General features: G+C 39.1%; 1 protein-coding gene across 1 annotated transcript in view; it reads right to left on the bottom strand.

The window, feature by feature from the left end:
• Positions 1–20,851, bottom strand: part of LOC138152179 (uncharacterized) — a 77,298-nt gene that overhangs the window by 40,252 nt on the left and 16,195 nt on the right. The window contains exon 2 of the mRNA XM_069075961.1: positions 9,210–9,425. Within this exon, the coding sequence (XP_068932062.1) occupies positions 9,210–9,425 (216 nt within the window). The remainder of the gene's footprint in view (positions 1–9,209; positions 9,426–20,851) is intronic.

The following is a 20,851-nucleotide window of genomic DNA, read 5'->3' as shown; positions in this document are numbered from 1 at the left end:
GGAAAGTTGGCTTGCTTTCTCTGGAGGGTAGGCTTCCCTTCTGGCTTGTATTGGGGAGTGGGACCTCCCTGTTGGTCTCCCCTGGGTGTAAAGTTTAGCTGCTGGACTGCCCCAGGAGTAGGGCCTTGCTGCTGGCTTGCTATTATAACAAATCTTTTTGGTGAGGAGGGATCTTGTTGCTGGTAGGCCCCAAGGGCAGGGTCTCACTGTTGGCCAGCCCTGGGAAAGGACTTCACTAGTGGACAGCAATGGGGTCAACACCTCGCAGGTGGCTTTGCTGGGGATGGAGTCGCTGGGGTGAAACTTTGCTGCACTAAGGCACAGACTGCTCACTTGCCTAGAGGGCTGCTGGCTTGCTGGATTACCCTCAGCTTGGAACCTTGCTGCAGACCCCCTGCTGTGAAGCTGGCTGCTATTACTCTTTGACCAGGTTCCTTCACATTCCAGTGAAACAGACCTTTCCTTCCAGGTTGGTAAACTGCTTCCCTGCTCCTAGATTAATCCTGAGGCAGTTTTCTAGCTGTTTTTGAAGGGACTTCAGAGGGTTCCTTCCTCATGCCATCATCTTGAAAGCAGAAGTAAAAACATATTTTAAAAAAATAAGAAGATACTGAGGCCTCATGGCCCCAGAACCAGATTCCTATTCTTTTCACAGCTTGCTAAATTAGCCTTGAAGTAAACTTCAACCTTTCCCTCCTACTTCCAACCCCTCCCTACCTACACCATATGATCTCAGGGAGGACAGAAACAAATTAAGCAGGGGTGGCCATGTGGCTCAGCAAGTAAGAGCACCAGCTCCAGTGTCGGGATGACCTGGATCAAATCCGGGCTCAGATACTCAGCACCACACCCAGAAATAACTGGCTGTGTAACCTTGAGCAAGTTACTTAACTCCGATTGCTTTAAAAAAAAAAAAAAAGAAACAAATTAAGCCTTCCAGCTTCACCCACTCTACCAGCTATTTTTTCCCCTGCTCTATCAATTTTCCTTAAAGATGAAGGAAGCCCTCCTTCCCCACCATCAAATGAAGAGCATTACATTTTAAAACTGTGCCCCGTGGTACCAGTAATAATACCCTGCTACACCTAAGTGCTTAATCAATGCTTATGAACTGATTGGAGATGAGCCAGATGTGCCCACAGAAGGTTAATGAGTTGGAGATGGGACTGGTCTCATAAGTAGGCAGAAGAGGTGGATGTATGTATGTTATGATTTGAAAACATAGGGAACAAGACCTACTGATCCCCAGCTCCACCACTCCCTGTCACCCTACTTTTTCCAACCTTCTTTCTTTCTGAAGAGATTCTTGATCTTGACCTTCAAGGATTCTGATTAAATGATCACAATAGTAACATCTCTAACATTTATATGACTTATGTGATACCTTAAGGTTTATAACATGCTTTACCTTATTTGATATAACTCCCTCCTTTTATAGAAGAAAAAGCTGAAGCTCAGAGAGTTTCTTCACATTAATCTTGGAGACAATAAAGACCTGCTCTTAACTAACTTTACGTAATTGTACTACCTCTCAGCCTCAGTTTCCTTATTTGTAAAATAGAGATAATACCTGTAATAACTAGCTCATGGGATTGTTGTACATAGGAAATGAGACAATATAGGTACTTTGTAAATGATGATGATGATTATTAATGGTATTATTAAATACAATACATCTGAGACAAATCGGACCTTGAATCCTTATCTGCCAGCAACTCAGTTGTTAGTTAATATCTCATTAAGCATTAATGAGAATGAGCTATAGGGTGGTACCTGATATGCTGATGGAACTGACTCTCCACTCTCGTGCAGGTTGTCATCAACCCATGCCTGGACTGTTGGAATAGCCTGCGGGTAGGTCTGTCTGCCTCAATTCTCTCACCACTCCAATCCATGCTCTATCCAGCTATCAAAGTGATTTTCCTAAAGTACAGATCCAACCATGTCACTCTCCAGAATACTCCAGATCTCTCTCTGGCCTCCAAGATCAAATATAAAATCCACTATTTAGCATTCAAAGCTTTTTATAACCTAGTTCCCCTCCTACCTTTCCGGACTTCTTGCATTTTCCTCTCCATGAGGTACTCTTCAATTCAGTGACACCTCCTTGCAGTTCCATGGGGGGGGGGGGGAAATGCCATCTCTGGGTTCTGTCCATTTTTTTTCTGACTGTTCCCATGCCTGGAATGCTCTCTCTCCTCATCTCCACCTCCTGGATTCCCTGATATCCTTTAAGTTCCAGCTAAAAGTTGATCTTGTACAAGAACATTTTACCACCTCCCTCCTAATTATAGTGTTTTCTGTTAATTATTCCCATATATAAATATAAATGTATAGAGAGACATATATATATATATATATATACATATCTTGTTTGTATATACTTGTCTGTCATCTCATCCATTAGATACAAGCTCCTTGAGGTCAAGAACTGTCTCTTGCTTCTTTTTTATCCCCAGTATATAGCACAGAATCTGGAACATAGTGGGTGCTTAATAAACGTTGATTGATTGAAATGTAAAAAAGAGCAGGAACAGGTAGGAAGAAAAGCACCAAAGGTAAATCATCTGCCTCACAGTTTTTCTGAGAGATGGTGCTGGGGTATAGCCTTCATCCTTCCAATGCCCTGTAGGGTCCTACCAGGAAGGACCTTTGGCACTAGGGGTTATCTACAATCTCTTTTGTTTTTATTGGAAGACCTAGACCTATGTTAATTTTCATGCTTTATTGTCAACAAGTCAAGTCAACAAAAATTTATTAAGTATTTGCTACATGTCAGGTGCTGTGTTAAGTTCTGAGAATATAAAGAAAGTCAAAAACAGTCTCTGCCCTTAAGGACCTTATAGTCTCATTGGGGAGACAACATGTAAACAAGGAGGTTATTACAAGATATGTACAAGTAAGGGAAGGGGAAGACATTTTGAGAGGGAAAAGTATTAGCAGCTGGAGTGTGAGAAGGAAGTGGCAAGGGAGTTGGGGAGTAAAGTCAGAAAAGTCTTCTAGGAGTAGGTGGAATTTGAGCTAAATCCTGAAGAAACAAAGAGTGAAGAGGCAAAGGTGAGGGGGCAGACCATTCTAGGTCTGGGGAATAGCTAGTGCAAAGTCAAGAGAATGGAAAATAGTCTCCGTAAGGCAAAAAAAAAGAGCTACATCAAAGGTGTTTAGATCTTCATTGATAACTCTATTAAGGAGTGTCTCTTGGTCAACAGTCAGTGAATTTCTCTGTGGATGGAAGACTCTAAATTCACTGATTTGCTGAAAGGTTATCACAAGTCTCCTATAACTAAAAAGGAAGTCAAGTCAAGCTCAGTCAACAAGAATTTATTAAGGGCTTGTTATGTCAGGCACCATGTTACATTGTTGGTCATCCTTTGTTTGGAAGACATCACAAGTTGATGTCTTGATTCGTGCATGAATTGGATTTAAGTGAGACAGAGTTGCAGGAAATCATCAGCTTCACTTTCTCTTCCAGAGTCATTGAAGTCTGGTGGCAAGACAAAAGTCTGGACAACTGGCAATGCCCCAGGATGCAGTGGATGACCTTGGCATCTTCAATGTCTGACCAAGCTCTAAGAGCTCCACAGCACCTGCTTCAGCTGCCTTCATGGCCCCTGGAACAAATTGTTCTCATCTACCCATTCTGCCAGAAGTCTTCACATGCTTGGGGCAGACATCCCCCTAACCCATCAATAGGTTTGAGGCCCATTACTACCCTCCATCTCATTTAGCCTATCTTGCCAAGATGGTTTGCTGGGATGTGACCATTGCTCATGCTACAGTTTCCTGAAGCCACAGATAAGAGTTGAGTGCCAGGGGTGGCTAGGTGGCACAGTGAAAAGAGCACCAGCCCTGGAATCAGGAGTACCTGAGTTAAAATATGACCTCAGACACTTAATACTTATTAGCCATGTGACCTTGGGCAAGTCACTTAACCCCAATTGCCCTGCCTTCCCCTCTCCAAAAAAGAAAAAAAGTTACCTTTGGTTTCCTTTGTATTGTTTTATTTGAAAATATATACATATTTTATTTCTATTATATTAAAATATTTTTATTTTTGAATTTTTATTAAAATATATTTATAAAAATAAATATAAAAATATTTTATTTTATGCATATTTTTTAAAAACACATTATTCTGAGTGGGATACATGAGACTGCCAAAGGCATCTGTGACATTAGCAAAAAGTTAAGAATCCTTCAAGTTGGGGTGGCTAGGTGGTAAAGTGAATAGAGCAATGGCCCTGGAGTCAGGAGGACCTGAGTTCAAATGTGACCTCAGACACTTAACACACACACACAAAAACTAGCCATGTGACCTTGGGCAAGGCACTTAACCCCAATTCCCCTACTTTCTCCCCTCCAAAGAATCCTTCAAGTAACTGAGGAAGTCTGAATGCAGATAAAACTATACTCTTTTTTACTTTCTTTATTTTTCTTTTGTTTTTCTATATTATTTTGCAACATGGCTAATAGGGAAAATTTTTTTGCATGACTGAGCATGTATAATAGCAAATTGCTTGCCTTCTCAAAGAGGGGGAGGCACAAGGAGAGAGGGAGGAAGAGAATTTGGAACTCAAAATTGTAGAAAACAAATGTTAAAAATTGGTTTTACATGTAATTGAGGAAAAAAATAAAAGGAGAATCCTTCAACTAAAGTTGTATATTATACCCTCCCCATACAACACTCATCACATAGGCAGATCCTCTTTGCAAGGACCTCAGCCTGAGGAAACATCCCAAACAAATGCTTTCTTGACATTTGCTATATCTCTAACAATAATAATATCTCATACTAACATAGTGCTTTAAGACTTACAAAACAAAACTCTTCAGAGCAAACTGATGGCTATATATATATATATATATATATATATATATATGTACATATACATATATATCATAATTGACAGATGAAGAAATTGAGTCTGAGAGAGATGACATAATTTGCCTTTATATAGTCACATGGATAGACAATATTACAACCTGGCCTAGAACCTAGGTCTTCTGACTCCAAGGCCTCTTCGCTTTATATTACACAATACTTTATATTACACCATACAGTGCAGGGAAACCCCTCATCAAAATTTCACTTAGTGAGATGAAAAGCTCTGACAGAGCTAGTTGGTGCCTTGCAAAATGATACTAGTAGACTAGTAGACTTCCCTGGAGTTGGCCCATCTCAGAATAAAAGAGGGTGAGGATGCAGCCCAGACTGGCTACCAGGAAACCAGGCCAGGGCCAATCAGCCAATCCTGAGAGATGCTGAAGTTGCAATTTTTTCCTGGTACCTGAAGCAAAGGAAAAGTAATGACAAAGGTTCTCTGGACTGCTCCTTGGCACTTAATCCCTTTTTATCTGTGCTGATTATTACCATTTTGCCCCGGAGATTCTCTGAGGAGCTTCTCTAAAAGTCTAATGGAGCTTGAAACCAATGTATAGTATTAATTATTTGTAATTGTACCCTGAGATGCAGGCTTTATGGTTTCACCATGGACTGGAGGATGGATAATTCCCTTCATAATTAATGTACCAGCAGCCCACAGTGCAACAGAACAGCCAGTTTGTATTAAAATGGCTGGAGAGGAAGTCACATAAGGTTAAATTTTCCCAGAATTAATTTTATATCACAAAGTTAATCTGTAAGGAATTTCAGCTGAGGTAAGTGGTGTCTAATGCACTTAGGGACATACAAATGAACTTTTAAACAGCCCCTTCCTCAAAGTAAGAACTTCCCTGAAATTAATTACAGAATCAGAGACCACAGAATGTTGTAGCTAAAGGGACTTTTGGGGTTATCTAGTGACTGAATCATGGATGCCTAGAGTTAGAAGCCACCTTAGTGGTCATCTGTATCACTTTACAGATGAAATAACAGTTCTCGAGAGTTTAAATGATTTGCTTAAGATCACAGAGTGGGCGACAGCCTTTAGCCACTCAAAGCACTCTTTTCAAGGTCACCAATAATCTAATCCAGAGTTCCTTGTGCCGTTCCTCCCATTATAGACATATGTTAATTGATTGACTTTATTTGGGTTCTAGCATTAAGGAGACTCTGTTTTCCTCCCATTTAATGAGAAAGTCATCATCTTTGAGGTCCTATCCAATTCAAATGGCCTTTCTCCATTGCTCTTTGAGCTGTTGCAACATTTGACAATCAATCGTTTCATTATTGATATTCTTCCATCTTCTGGTTTCTACAGCTCTGGTCTCTACCTATGTGACTGCTCCTCAGTTTCCTTTGCTGGTTTCTCTTTCTCCTCTTTCCCTTCCACCCAAATCTGGGGATCCATGAAGATTTTGTCCTCAGTCTTCTCCTGTATTTCTTTTTTTCCCCCTTTTTTTGGAGAGGGGGAGGCAAGGCAGTTGGGGTTAAGTGATTTGCCCAAGGTCACACAGCTAGTAAGTGTGCCAAGTGTCTGAGGTCGAATTTGAACTCAGGTCCTCCTGACTCCAGGGCCAGTGCTCTATTCACTGCACCAACTAGTTGGCCCCTGTTCTTCTCTTCTCCTGTATTTCTACTCCTTCCCTTGGTCATATTATCCAGCCTTACTATGATTGTGGTATAAGAAAATTGGCTCTGGACTCAGAGCACCTGTGGTCCTACATCTTTGATACTGCTTGTATGATCTTGGGTAAATGACTTGATTTCTCTGGAACTGAGTTTTCTCCCCCATAAAATGAAAGACTTGGATTAGATTGCCTCTGAGGTCCCTTCTAGCTGTTGATCCATAAGCCATGACATCTAGAAAAATGTCTTCCAAATCTACGTATCCGTTCCCTACTTCTCCTCAGTCTGGAATTTTCCACTGCCTGTTGGACCTCTGCATATGGGAATCTTACTGAGTACTTCCAATTCAATATATCCAAAGGTGAGAACATCCTCTCCACAAAACCCACCTCTTCCAGTTACTCTGTTCTTGTTGCCAGAACTACTATTCATTCTCCCAGTCACGCAGACTTGAAACCCCTGAGTTGTCTTTGACTCTTGCCTGACCTTTGACCTATTCCTCCAATGAGTTACCAAATTTAGTTAATTCTGCCAGTCACTTACTACTCATATATGTACTCTTCTTTCTCCTCCCACTTCCACTCCCTCATTACTTCTTACCCATACTAGATTAGACTCCTAATGGGAGTCTTTCTTCTCTCCAGGCCAGCCTTCAGGCTACTGTCAAAGCATCCTTCCAAGACACAAGTCTAATCCCATAATTCCCTAGTCCACCTTCAGTCAGATCCCATGAACTATAAAGGATAAAATACAAACTCATTACTCTGGCATTCAAGGTCCTCTACAGTCTAAATCCAACCTACTTTCCAATTTCATCAACCAAACCAAGCTTAGACCAATAACCATTTTCTGATCTTGTCCTACTCTTTCCTATTTCTATACAGGTGTTCATACCACCCCTGTGCCAGGAACTGGCCCTCTTGAAAGCCTATTCTTCCTTTAAGGCCTCAATTCAGGTGCCCTTTTCTCTAAGAGGTCTTCCTAGTCCCTCAGAACAAAAGTTATCCCTCCCTCTTAGAATCTCTCATATCTCTCTGCTTGACCTTTCCAGTGTACTTACCATAGTCTCTTTTGTTCTACTCATTTACAACTAAATTGTAAAATATTTGTGAGTGAGGACTATGTAGGTTTTTAACTCTTACACAGAACCTTGCACAAAATTCCATATTCTAAGAGATCTGTAATTCCCTTCAATGATTCCAGTTTCAACCCATTCACAGGATCTCATTTCTTCCCCTGAATTCTCCACAAGTGTTCCACCCAACAAAGTGGGGAGGGACTAGGATCCTTCCATTCATTACATGTTTGTTAAACTGAATTGTCGTTGAAGTCACTTAAACTTTCTAAGTCTCAGTTTCTTCGTCTATAAAATTAAAGAGTTGAAACCAAGTAAGTAAGTAAATAAGTAAGAAGTCTTCCTAGGGACATATCTAGAATTTGTCTACCTGGAGGATGAGTCCTGGGAATAAATGTTTAGGTTACCTTTTGTTTGAACAATTCACAGTGAAAAAGAACAAAAAGCACCCACATAAAAATTATATCATAACTAGGTATTTGAGCAGGGGTCAAGAACTCCCGCTCAAACTGAGGCAGCTGACTGGTACAATGGAGATTGTGCCCTGGAGACAAGACCCTGGAAACAGGAAGATCTGAGTTTATACAGCCCTACATATATAGTGACTATGTGACCCCGGACAAGTCACTTAACCACTAATTGACTATATTTCTTTCTCTGTAAAATGAAGATAATAGCACCTCCCTTTCAGGGGTTTTGTGAGGACAAAATGAGATAATATTTGTAAAGTACCTTGTGACTCTTAATGCACTATTTATATAATTGCTTGCTGTTGTTATTGTCCATCTGGAGTCCATGAACCTTTTTAAAAAATATTTTTGAGAATTGCATTTTAGTGTAATTGATTCTCCTTGTAATTCTATGTATTTTATTTTATGCATTTAACAACATTAATTTGAAAGAGGGGTCCATAGGCTTCAAAGATTGCCAAAGCGTCCCATGACATAAAAAAAGGTCAAGAACCCTCACCTTAGAGAGCCAATGTGGCAAAGTGCATAGAGTGCTCTATTTAGATTCAGAAATAAGAAGAATAGCTAGTATTTCTATAGCCCTTTAGTGTTTTTAAAATGCTTCACAAATATTATCTCATTTGCTCAATCCTTTGAGGTAGGTACTAGTATCTCCTCCTATGAGGAAACTGAGTCTGAGAGATAGGAAGTGATTTTTCCAGGGTCACACAGTCAATAAGTATCTAAGGCAACATTTGAATTTAGGTCTTCTTGGTTCTAACCAGGAACCCCATGACTTGGGTTCAAATCCTGCCTCTCATACTTACTAGTTATGTGCCTATAGTAAAGTCTTTAACTTCTTTGACCTCGGTTCCCTTAAGTAGAGATGAACTACCTTGCAGGGTTAGTGCAAGAATCAAATAGAATAATATATGTAAAGTACATTGAGAATTTAAAAATACTTCATGAATGTCAATTATTACCAGTTATTGTTATGGACAGAATACAATCATTGTCAGTAAAGGGAATTCCCACCACTAAAAAAAAAATAGAACCATGACACATTGAGGTCCAATTAGACCTTAAACAAAGGTCTTATTAAAAACTCACCAATGATGCCACCACATGCTTTGACAAATGACATACATAAGTGGGTTTGGATTTGGGGAATTATTACCTTCTTGCAAGATGTGCCAGTTGTTCACTGGCTTTTGCCAACTTCTCTGCCATTGCCCCTAAGCCAGCAAATACTTCATTCTTCACATTGCTCCTCTCTATTGAGATAATTAAATGGCAAAGCTGGACAACCATTGGGGAGATAATTCTCTCTATATTTTTGTTATAGGTGATTGAGCTGGGGTCATACAAGTGGAAAGCCTCCATTGGGTTCAACCTGCAAATAGAATGGAGAATACACTTATAAACATTGACAGATGCAATTATTTCTCTTAGAAGTACAGCTGGATGGGCAGCAAGTCTATGCTTGTGACACATTTCATTCATTTTGAATCTATCATTCAAGGTGAGTCCTTGAATGTACTGCCTTCCTAGGTAGTACAAATCATGCTTCTAGCCTGTGGAAGAGAAGAGAGTATTCCCTTTCTCCCTTCTTGTGGGATGGTGAAGGTTTACAAGGTCACAGGATTTGAGCTGGAAGGGTTATTAGGGATCATGTAGTAATAACCTCTCCTTTTGCAGTTGAGGAAACTGAGGCCTTGAGAGGATGTCCAATTAATTCCTGTCTTCTCAGGCATCCTCCTTGAGGGTAGTCCATTCCACTACCAAGTTGATTTGTCTTACTTCCCATTATAAATAGATATTTACAATGCCTGGTTGCCCCACTACCCCCCAAAAGAACATTAATTGTACAGCCATCCCTGAGCCATGATCCAATGGCTCTAGCCCTAAACAGGTCAAGCATAACAAGAAGAGAAGACACCCAACTTGAAAGGAAGGAAACCAATTAAAAGGTATACAAACACCATCTACAATCTGTATAGCACATTGGAAAGTAACTAGGAATATTCTGATAAATGTTTAACAACTGGTTTTCCAAAAAATCGAGGGCACACTTTCAAGCTTTATCTGAATTGTTAACTTTTTTCCACCATATTCTTAAGTCTAGACAATCAAAATAATGAATCAAGCTCAGATTTGTAGTATTTGCTACAAAGGTGTAAATGTTCACATTGAAATTTAACATATTCTCAAAAGCTGTTCAAGCTGATTCCAACACACTCCTGAGGAGTAAGCCACCTGAGGGGCCAATCTCCTTAAGACAAAGTCTAGCTAGAAGAAACCCCTGCTGGTTATTCATTATTTTTTTCTTTCTTGAGGTCACCTATTAGACTTCCTCCAATAATCAGTGGTATTCCTTGGAGCAAGTGTGCTCTACTAATCACCACTCCCCCTTACAACATCAGCAGTAAATTTCTGATCAGTATCCCTTTTGGGCTTATGTTTCTAAGTTGTTTTTTATGAGACTGAACTCAGTCATCTTTTCTTGTCAACACCACAGAATTGTATCCTCTTAGACTGAGCAATATTTTGGAGAAGCATCATAAACAAAATATTGAGGAGTGGAAATATTTCTTTTTAAAATTCCTTTTTTATTATTATTATTAACTTGACAAACATGATTATTTCCATACACAAGGAACAGAAAAAGGGTTGAATATGAAACTAAAATAAGTTATATACAGATAATTAGGGAGGTTTTATTTGCTTGCTTTAGTATATATAAAAATTAAAATGATGGTTCCAACACTGTCCTGCTAGTCTGTATCTCTTCCTGAATTTCCTTCTTCTTTCTTCTTACTATTTTGAAAATGTTTCAGGGTGACTAGGTGGCACAGTGAGTAGAGCACCAGCTTTGGAGTCAGGAGGACCTGAGTTTAAATCTGGCCTCAGACGCTTAACACTTACTAGCCATGTGACCTTGGGCAAATCACTTAATCCCAATTATCCTGCCTTACCCCTCCAAAAAAAGAAAAAAAAGAAAATGTTTCATTAGTAATCTTGTCTTCTTTTTGGCATCACTATCACTGCTTTTCCCTCCATAAATGCTTCCCCCTTTCCCACTTCACCCTACCCCCCAAAATCAAAGGTCTCCCTTGGGACAAATCAGTGTAGTTAATCAAAATAAATCCATACTTTGGCCTGCCCTGAAATGAATGTCTCATTCTATGCCTCTAGAGGGATAAAAACAGTTCAAAAAGATCTGCTAGATATTGCCTTGGCAAAGAAGTTGTTTCTTTTTTGTGCAAATTCACCGAGTCTTTAATTTCATCATCATGTAGAATGGCTATATGGGAATTCCTTCCATCAGTGTGGAACATGACTATCTAGCAACCAGTCCTAAGTAGATGTCCACGAGTCAGAGATTAAGTGACTAATCCATGGTGACACAGCTGATAAATGTCAGAGGTAAAGTTAGTCTTCCTAATTCCAAGCCCAGTACCTTCTACAAGTCAAGTCAATAAGCATTTACAAAGTGCTTACTGTATACCAGTCTGCCAAAAAGACAGAGATGATGAAGCTGTGATGGAGGGGGCTTTGAGGAGTTTCCAGGCCCCTGCAGCATGGTGGAGAAAGTACAGAACCTGGAGTAGAGCCTAGAAAGGCTTTTATTTATTTATTCATATTACCTGAAAAAAAATCTGTGATTTATAAACATTTCTACATTAACTGAAAAAAATTGTATTTTATTAGTGTTTGTCTAGCCAAATGAAAATGACTTCATCAGCTGCTCTGTTTTAATATGAATTTGGGCTAACAGTGACACAAAATTACCAAGATGGCAACTCTACTCCACATCTACTTCACAGTAATAATAATAATAATAATTTATAAAGTACCTATATGTACCAGGGACCATGCCAAATGCTTTACAAATATTATCCCATCTGATCCCCACAACAACTCTGAGATGTAGGTACTTTTATTATCCCCAACTTACAGTTGAGGAAACTGAGGCACACAGTGGTTAAGTGACCTGCCTAGGATCACACAGCTAGTAAGTGTCTGAAATTGGATTTGAACTCAGGTTTTCCTTACTCCAAACTCAGTACTCTATCCACTGTGCCACCTAGTTGCCTGCCAAATACTCCCATCTGTAGAGATGCCACCAAATTGTACACAATGTTGCTAAAGTCATCTCTTTTCACCTTCCCCTTTCCCCCCCCCCATATTGTGTTTAGTCAGATCCTTGTCAAAGTTGGAGAAAATGATTGAAATTTTGACCTCAACACAAGAATTGCTTTAAACTGACATCAGAAGGTAGATCAGACCATTGATTTGTTTAAAGAAGAAGCAAGGAACATTTGGTTTATAGGCTAGATTCGGTTCAATTCAGCAAGCATTGGTTAAGCCCCTACTATGTGCGGGACAATGTGGGTATTAGATAGAAAGCTGCTCTCAGAGTTAGGAAGACCTGATTTCAAGTTCCTCCTCTGATGCATACTGATTATGTGACCTTGAACAAGTCACTTAAACTCAGTGCCCCCAACAACTCTAAAAACATAAGCTGTAGAACAGATATTGATCTACACTAGTACAGAAAACTTTTCATTGGGAGTTCCCTATACCAACAAAATTATAGGTCCAGTACAAAAAAAAAATGTTCAGGGCACAGTGTCAGGCATTATCTCATAGAGAAATAGAGATGACCACAGAACCTACTTGCAAGAAGATTTCAGTTAAATAATGGGGGAAAGCATATACAAGCAAAGCTATGCTATGAAGAAAGATGAAATGTGTCGTAATAGGTAAATCCAGGCAAAGTTCTATAAGAAACTTCAGGAAGGGTTTTCACATTGGGAGAAAGGATTGGTAGTATCAGGGAAGGCTTCCTAGAGAAGTGGCATCTGAATTGTGTCTAGAAGGAATGGAGAGATGGAATTAGAGATGAAGAGAGTTCATTCCAGGATTTAGGAATGACATCAACAAAGATACAAGGGTAGGAGAGGGTAGAGTATGAGAAGAAAGATTATTTAGTAGTCCATTTTGGCTGGAACAAAGACTACATGAAGGTATGGAGGGTGCAAATAAAGTAGGCTGGAGTCAAATAATGGAGGAACTGAAATGCCAGACTCAGGTGCTAATACTTTATAAACTCCTTGTTCTAATAGTAGGTAACAGAAAACAACTCAAATTTTCTGAGTAGAGGAGTGATATGATCACAGTGAGTGCATTAGGAAAATTACTCAGGTAGTGGAGTGAAGGATGGATTGGAAATGCAATAGACTGGAAGTGGAGAGACTAGGGAGAAAGCAATTATAGAAATTATAGAAAAAAATCTAGGTCAGATAAAATGAGAGCCCCTGGACATGATAAGTTGCATTGGGAATAGAAAAGAGGGGAGAAATACTTTGACAGTGGAAATGACAGGATTTAACAACTAATTAGATTTGGAGGGAGAGAGAGGGAGGGAGTGAGGGAGGGACAGAGAGAAAGGAAGAGGGGGGAGGGGCAGAATCAAAGATGACTCAAAGGTTTCTGATTTAGGTGACTCAGGAGTATGGTGGCTTTGACAGAAGTAGAAAAATCAGGGGGAAGGATGGGAGAGAGAAGAAAATTAGTCCAATTTTTGATCTGGCTCTGGATCAATTTTATTTGGCAAGTACCATGAAGCAATTCCAGTTATGTCTACAGTTACAAAAACATGATGTAGTTTTAAAAGGGTTGGGTAATGATGTCCTAAAAAACCTCAAGGTTCACAGGATTTCAGAGTCTGAAGGTACCTCAGAGGCCATCTAGTTTAACCCATACCCGACCAAGAATCCCTTCAACTACATTATTCATCTAACTTTTGCTTAAAGACCTCCAAGGGGGAACACAAAACCTCCCAAGGAGGCTCATGCAACATCTGGCTGGTTCTAATCATTTGGAAGGTTTTCCTGACAACAGCCCTAAATTTTTTTTTTTGGAATTTATGCCCATTGCTCCTAATTTTATATATGTCAAGAAAGTAGACCCCTTTTTTTTTGGCCAGCAACATAAGATATCTTATGTTTACCAGAAGTTTATCTTTTTCTCCACTAAAAATGAGGGGCAGTAAGAATTTCAAGCATTCTTGTGCTTCCAGACTTTCCATAGCAATTAGAACATTTTTGTAATTTGTGTGTGTATATTTGTGTACAGAAGGAAGAAGTGGGAACAAAGAAGCAATAGGTGAAAATCTCAGAGGAAATTCAGGTCTTTTGTCAGGAAAACCTTCTTAGAAATTAGAACAGTTCACTGATGAAATGAATGACCCACTTTGGGAGGTAAGGATTCCCTTTCTTTGGAGGTCTTTCAGCAAAGGCCAGATATCCATTTTTAAAGCATGTTATACTAGAAAATACCTTTCCATTATGCACTGGACTACATAGCTACTGAGATCCCTTCCTACTTTCAAATTCTATGATTCTGTCTTTTTGTTTTTAAATATTGGGGATTTCTTCCCCTCCCCCCCAAAAAAAGAGTTGTAATAGTTAATTGGTTGTATCTTTGCCTCTCAGGGTCCAAGTGCATTATCTATGCAGAGGGGCAGTATCAAGGTAAAGACCAGCCTATTATCATGCCATTGACTCAGCAGGGAACACATGCTGTGGCCATAAAAAGCCAAAATATTGAGGAGCCTAGCTGTGTCTGAAGGTCACTTCACCAACATTCCCCTAGCAGTTTTCCTCATGATCCTATGAAGACCTCCCTGAGTGCTGATCATTGCTCTGGTGCATGGATTTTTACTCCTATCTCAGCATCCTGGGTTTTGGTACTCCCAAGATATAATGGTTTCTGACTTGACCTGGCCTTTAATTTATGATGACTTAGTAGTCCATGTGGATGTTTTCCTCCCCTTCTACAAGTGGACATTTTCCCTCAGCCCCAGTAAATATGCTGACAACCTTGCAGGGATAGAATGCAAAGGTGTTTTGTTTTTGTTTTTTAAACTATCTCTCATTACCTTTTTTCTTTCCTTCCTTCTTCCTTGGCACTCTGTCTCTCTTCCTTAATTTGCAATCATTTAGAAGTGAAGTCCATAGTTTCATGATTTATTAGTTTGTTGAATAGCATTTTAAGCCCTTTGTTCTTTATTTGAAAAGCAGGTGAGTGGGACAGTTTAACTATATTTTTTTTCAAAAAGGAAACAAAATTAAATTTAAGTTCATTTTTACTGATGAGATCCTATATCAACTATGTATGTTAATCATTGACTCTTTCGTACTGCCATAAGAAATTATAAAAGAGGCAGTTTTAGAGATATCTGGGAAGATTTGTATAATCTGATACAGAGTGAAAGGAGCAGGATCAGGAAACAATGTATACAGTAATAATAACAATGTAAATAGAAACAACTTTAAAAGACTTAAGAACTCTGATTCAATGACCAAACCCAATTCTAGAAGATTGTAAATGAAGGATGCCACTACCCATTGCCTGACAGAAAGGTAATAGACTCAAGATGTAGAATGAGACAAAATGCGGGGATGTGGCCAATAGGTGATTTTGTTTTGCTTCACTGTGCATATTTTTTTTTTAACTGGGGTTTTGTTTTTCTTCCTTTTTTTTTCCAATGGGGGAAGAAATAGGAGGGAGAGAAAAATAAATGCTTATTAATTGAAAAAATAAAATAAAAGTTGAAAAGAGAAAAATTTTAAATGATTGAGCATTAATAGAAAAAAAGTCTCTTCAGCTTTCATAAGATAATGGGTAGGTTGACTTCTGGGTTGTGTGACCAATAAGATGGAGAACTAGGCACTTTCTCCAAACTTCATGACCCTTTAAACTTCTCTCTCTCTCTCTCTCTCAAAAAAAAAAAAAAGGAATTATGCATAAAGAGATAAAGTGGTTTCAGTTGTATCCAAGATCCAAGAAAACAAAAATCCTAATGAGTTAACTAATAGCAGAGAAGGGTCAAACCAGATCCCTAACATGCTCACTCAGTACCCTCTCCCCAACTGGTCACTGTACTCTGGCAGTGCTTTGGGCTTACAATGGAACTCAACTCTTCTCCCTCTCTCTGTATTTCAGAAAGTTAAAAGCCAGAAGTTTGTTCTGATGGCGACATCATTATGTGCTGCAACAGTGCTCAGCTGGAGAATGGATAAACAGAAAGAAGCGGGTAGGGCAAGATTCCAATGTAAGTTTGGCTTCATGAGCCTGAAAACAAAGGAGACTGCCACTGATCTGTAGTCAGTTCTGCCTCTTCCCATCCCTACCCCGACCCCTCCTCCAAAGCCATTTGAAGCAGAGACTGAAGTCAGTGAAACATGAATTGTCCAGAATGGAAGAAGGTTTAAACAGCTTCAAGAATCATCCCCAAGGGGAAGGAGTCAGAAAGTAAGAGACAGAGAAATATAAGGGGGAAAATACTGAAATTACCAAAGATCTCAGGAGGAGGAAAACTTAGTTAAAAGTTTTGAGTGCAAGCAGATAAACCAATGGAAAGATTATTAATAGAAGGGGCCTCCAGGTCATTTAAATGAGGACAAACATCTATGAATAAATATTGTAAAATGAGAAAATGAATCCACATCTCATGAAGCAGACAATCCTATGGATACCTCAAAACAGCATGGAACCATAGAAAAATGTTCCCAGTGGTTTAAGGGAAAATAAAATTTGTGGGAAAAGATTATCATAAGATTTAATTTGAAAACAATAGCTTAATTCCATTAAAAAAATTTAGTTAGCAGTATGACCAAAAACCTTGAACCTGGAAAAGAGTTGAGAAATGTGCCTACTTCCTTTCTATGCAGAGGTAGGGGAATATAACTGTGAATACATACATGTGTGTGTATGTGTGTGTATTATATATGTATGTATGTGAATATATATACATATATTGTCAGATTCATTGTGTTGGTTGGTTGGTTTTGTTGAACTGTTTCTTTTTCTTCTCTTTTTTAAATTTGTTACAAGGGATGATTCATTGGATAGGAAAATGGAGAGAGATCTTTTTGGAAATGAAGGTGAGGCAAAACAAAAGATAATTTTTTAAAATCAGTGATTGATTTTTTCACAATAAATAAATTAAAGTAAATTCATCAATTATTATGAATTCAACTTGTGTGTTGTTGCCCTCATTTTTGTGTTTCATGTAGCCTTTGCCCTAGTCATTCATATTCTTCTGGGCAGGTATTCTCTGCTGCTTTCTTCAGGGCTGTGCATTCTATGATAATTTCAATACGTTCATGATTTCTGCTTCTAAGAGACAAGCCTCTAATTTGGAGGTGGCCAACTAGAGGTAATTATTTTAGTAGTAGCTAGAATTGGATTTCACAAGATCAAAATGAATACATCTCTGGAATAGGAGACTCTAAATTTGATATGGATATGGAATTTATTTACCATTATTTATCAATCATACAACAATTATTTAATGTAGCCTACTATGTGCCCAGTATGACTCATATGCCAACACTTTGTATAAAACTGCTTGGTAAGGATAAAGATAATCTCTGACTTTCCCAGACTGGAAGAGGTTACATTATCTCTGGCAACAGCCCATCTTCACTTACTTTACCTTTTCCCTCAAGCATCTTAAATGTGTTTTCATGGAACTATGATCTCATCAATGCAAGTACTCCCTCCAAGAATGCAGATTGCCATCTACCCACGCACTCTCATCTGAAGAAACTCTTGTCCATGTTTTCCATAAAAGGTTCTACTCACTAAGCTGGGGGCCTTGTTCAAGGTCAGGGGTGGAGAAGCTATGGCCTCAAGGCCACACGTGGCTCTCTAGGTCCTCAAGTGCAGCCCTTTGACTGAATCCAAATTTCACAAAACAGATCCCCTTAATAAATGGATTTATTCTGTAAAACTTGGACTCACTCAAAAGGCTGTACCCAAGGACCTAGAAGGACACTTGTGGCTTCAAGGCCACAGGTTCCCTATCCCTGTTAAGTTATTACATATGAACTAAATTGCTAAAGAGGAAGTCATATTATCAGGGACAGGAAAGACTCACGAATGAAAAATTTTTTTTTTGCTTTTTGGAGGGCAGTTGGGGTTAAGTGACTTGCCCAGGGTCACATGACTAGTTTTTGTGTGTGTGTTAAGTGTCTGAGGCCAGATTTGAACTCAGGTGCTCCTGACTCCAGGGCCAGTGCTCTATTCACTGCACCACCTAGCCGCCCCTCAGGAATGAAAATTTGAAGACAGAAGATGAACAATTCCAATGAGGAGGACAAATAAGATATATCTGAAGAGCCCAACGTGGCTGCACAGGGTACTCACCAGCCACTTTACATGGAAAAATAAATCTGCAGAAAATAGACACAAGTTCAGGTAACGCAGGGTAAATAGAAGAACATGGCATGGTTATATAAAAATAGTGTCAGGACTGCTAATGTTCAGAATGAGCTATGACATAGGAGGGGAGCTAGGGACAACAATAAGAGGTAGTTTTTAAAACTGGTAGAAAACAAAGATTAAAGAAGTACCTTTGCTTGGGATAAAGATACTCGACAACAGTGAGAAGGAGAATTGTTCAAATTTTATTTTGTTTTCTCTGAGGAAAAAACAAGGAGAATAAGCTTTGCACAGGAAATGACAGGATGACATTGGCTAATAGGAAATTGATATCTAACTTAAGTAAAAAGCAAGTAAGAGAGCACCTATCTGCCTCATTAAATTCAGATCTTCTGGCCCAAATGAACTATGTCCTGAGGCAAAGAAAGAACCTACAGATGTAATTGCCAAGGTCTTTTAAAAAATCAAGGAAAACAAGTGAGGTACTGCAAGATTGGGTTTCTTTTTTTCCTTCCTTCCTTCCTTCTTTCCTTCCTTCCTTCCTTCCTTCCTTCCTTCCTTCCTTCCTTCCTTCCTTCCTTCCTTCCTTCCTTCCTTCCTTCCTTCCTCTCTTTCTTAAGGAACGGGTCTCTCCATCTTATTTAGGTTAGAAGTACAGGTGCTCCTCACAGACCAATCTTACTACTAGTTAGCATGAGAAGGTTAATCTGCCCCATTTCTTACCTGGGAAGTCTGGTATACCTTTCGGTCCCAAGGACTCACAATGAAAATGTCAACCTTAGTGAAGACACCCCATTGGCCTAGTCCACTGCAGCTCAGAACTCCTGAACTTAAGAAATATAATGGGAAACTAGGATCGGAATCGTGTGCCACCATGCCCAACAAATGTCCTGGTTTAAAACAAAAAAAAAAAAAAATGGAAGAAAACAGCCTGCAAACTATAGGCCCAAGAACCTGACATTTTCTTGGGAAAATTCTCAGACTGATTTTTAAAGAGATAGTTAATATCTAAAAGAGGAAATGGTGATTACAAAGGGACAACATAGTTTCTTCAAGAACAGGTCATGATGATCTAAAATCAGTTCCTTTTTGTCAAAAATAGCAAACTAACACATGAAGAAAATACACTGGATGTAGTTTTTAGCGAAGTTTTTGATAAATTATCTTGTTCTATTCTTGTGAAGATGGAGAACTATGGATTAAATGATAACACAAATAGATGGATTCAAAATCGATTGGATGACCAGACTCAAAAAGTATGTGTAACTAGTTCAATGTCAACAACATGACAAGAAGTCTCCAGTAAAGGACCTCAGTGACTTGAGCCTGTGCTTTTTAAATTTTTACCAATAACTTGGTTAAAGCTGGGAGGGATAGCTAACACAGTGAATGACAGAGTCAGGCCCCAAAAGGATCTTGACAGGCTAAAGCATTGGGCTAAATCCAATAAGATGAAATTCAATAGGAATAAAAGCATCTTACTATTAGATTTAAAAAAAAAAAACTTCAAAAGTATAAGATGTGGGAGGCATAGTTAGACAAGAGTCTTTCTGAAAATGATCTGAGGGTTTTTAGCAATCTGTCATCTCAAAATGAGTCAATAAGTGTGAAGCGTCAGCCAGAAAGGCTCATGTGATCTCATGCTGCTTTAAGAGCACAGCTTCCAGGAAGAAGGAGGCTTCTTTGTTTTCTGCCCTCATCAGACCTCCTTTGCAGCATCATATTTATTTCTGGGCACCACAGTTTGAGGGAGACATTGATAAGTTTGAGATGATGAATAGGAAGGCAAGCAGGAATGACAAGGGCCTTGAGTCTGTAATAGGAGGAGCAGCTGAAGGATCTGATCATGGTTAACCTGGAGAATGAAACCTTGGAGGATGTGATAGCTTTCTTCAAATATTTGCAAAGCTATCATATGAAAGAGAGATTAGACTTGTTCTGTTTGGCCCCACAAGGCAGGGTCAGAAGTTGCAAAGGGGAAAACTTAGGTTTAATATCAGTAGAAATTGCTAAACAATCAGAGTTGTCAAAAGCCACCTCGAGAGATGGTGGGTTTTCCCTCTTTGGAGGTTTTCAAGCAGAGTCCAGATGAGCATTTTCAAATATGTTGTAGTAGGGGTTCCTTTTCTGTACGGTTTGGCCTCTGAGGTAATCAACTCTTAAATTCTGTGGTCCTATGATTCTGTGTGCACAATGTTAAATCTCTTTGAAGTTTACAAAATATTTTCCCCCTAAATACCTGTGAAATAGTTAGTGAAATTATTATTATCCCCATTTTTACAGATGATGAAACTGAAGCTCAGCAAGGGGAAATGACTTGTCCATGTTCATGTAGCTACTAAGTGCTTGGGCCAGGAACAGAATTAACATCTCCTGATTCCAAATTGTTGTTGTTCAGTTGTTTCAGTCATGTCCACCTCTTCATGACCCCATTTGTAATTTTCTTGGCAAAAATACCAGAGTGGTTGACCATTTCCTTCTCCAGCTCATTGTATAGATAAGGAAACTGAGTGAGGCAAACAGGATAAAGTGACTTGCCCAGGGTCACACAAGTAGTAAGTGTCTAAGGGCAGATTTGAACTT

The sequence above is a fragment of the Petaurus breviceps genome, unplaced genomic scaffold (genome assembly GCF_028583685.1).
Source record: "Petaurus breviceps papuanus isolate PSGF00001 unplaced genomic scaffold, PetGlider_PUasm1.0 90919, whole genome shotgun sequence".
In the NCBI taxonomy this organism is placed as follows: Eukaryota; Metazoa; Chordata; class Mammalia; order Diprotodontia; family Petauridae; genus Petaurus; species Petaurus breviceps.
This window is presented reverse-complemented; position numbering and strand designations above follow the sequence as displayed.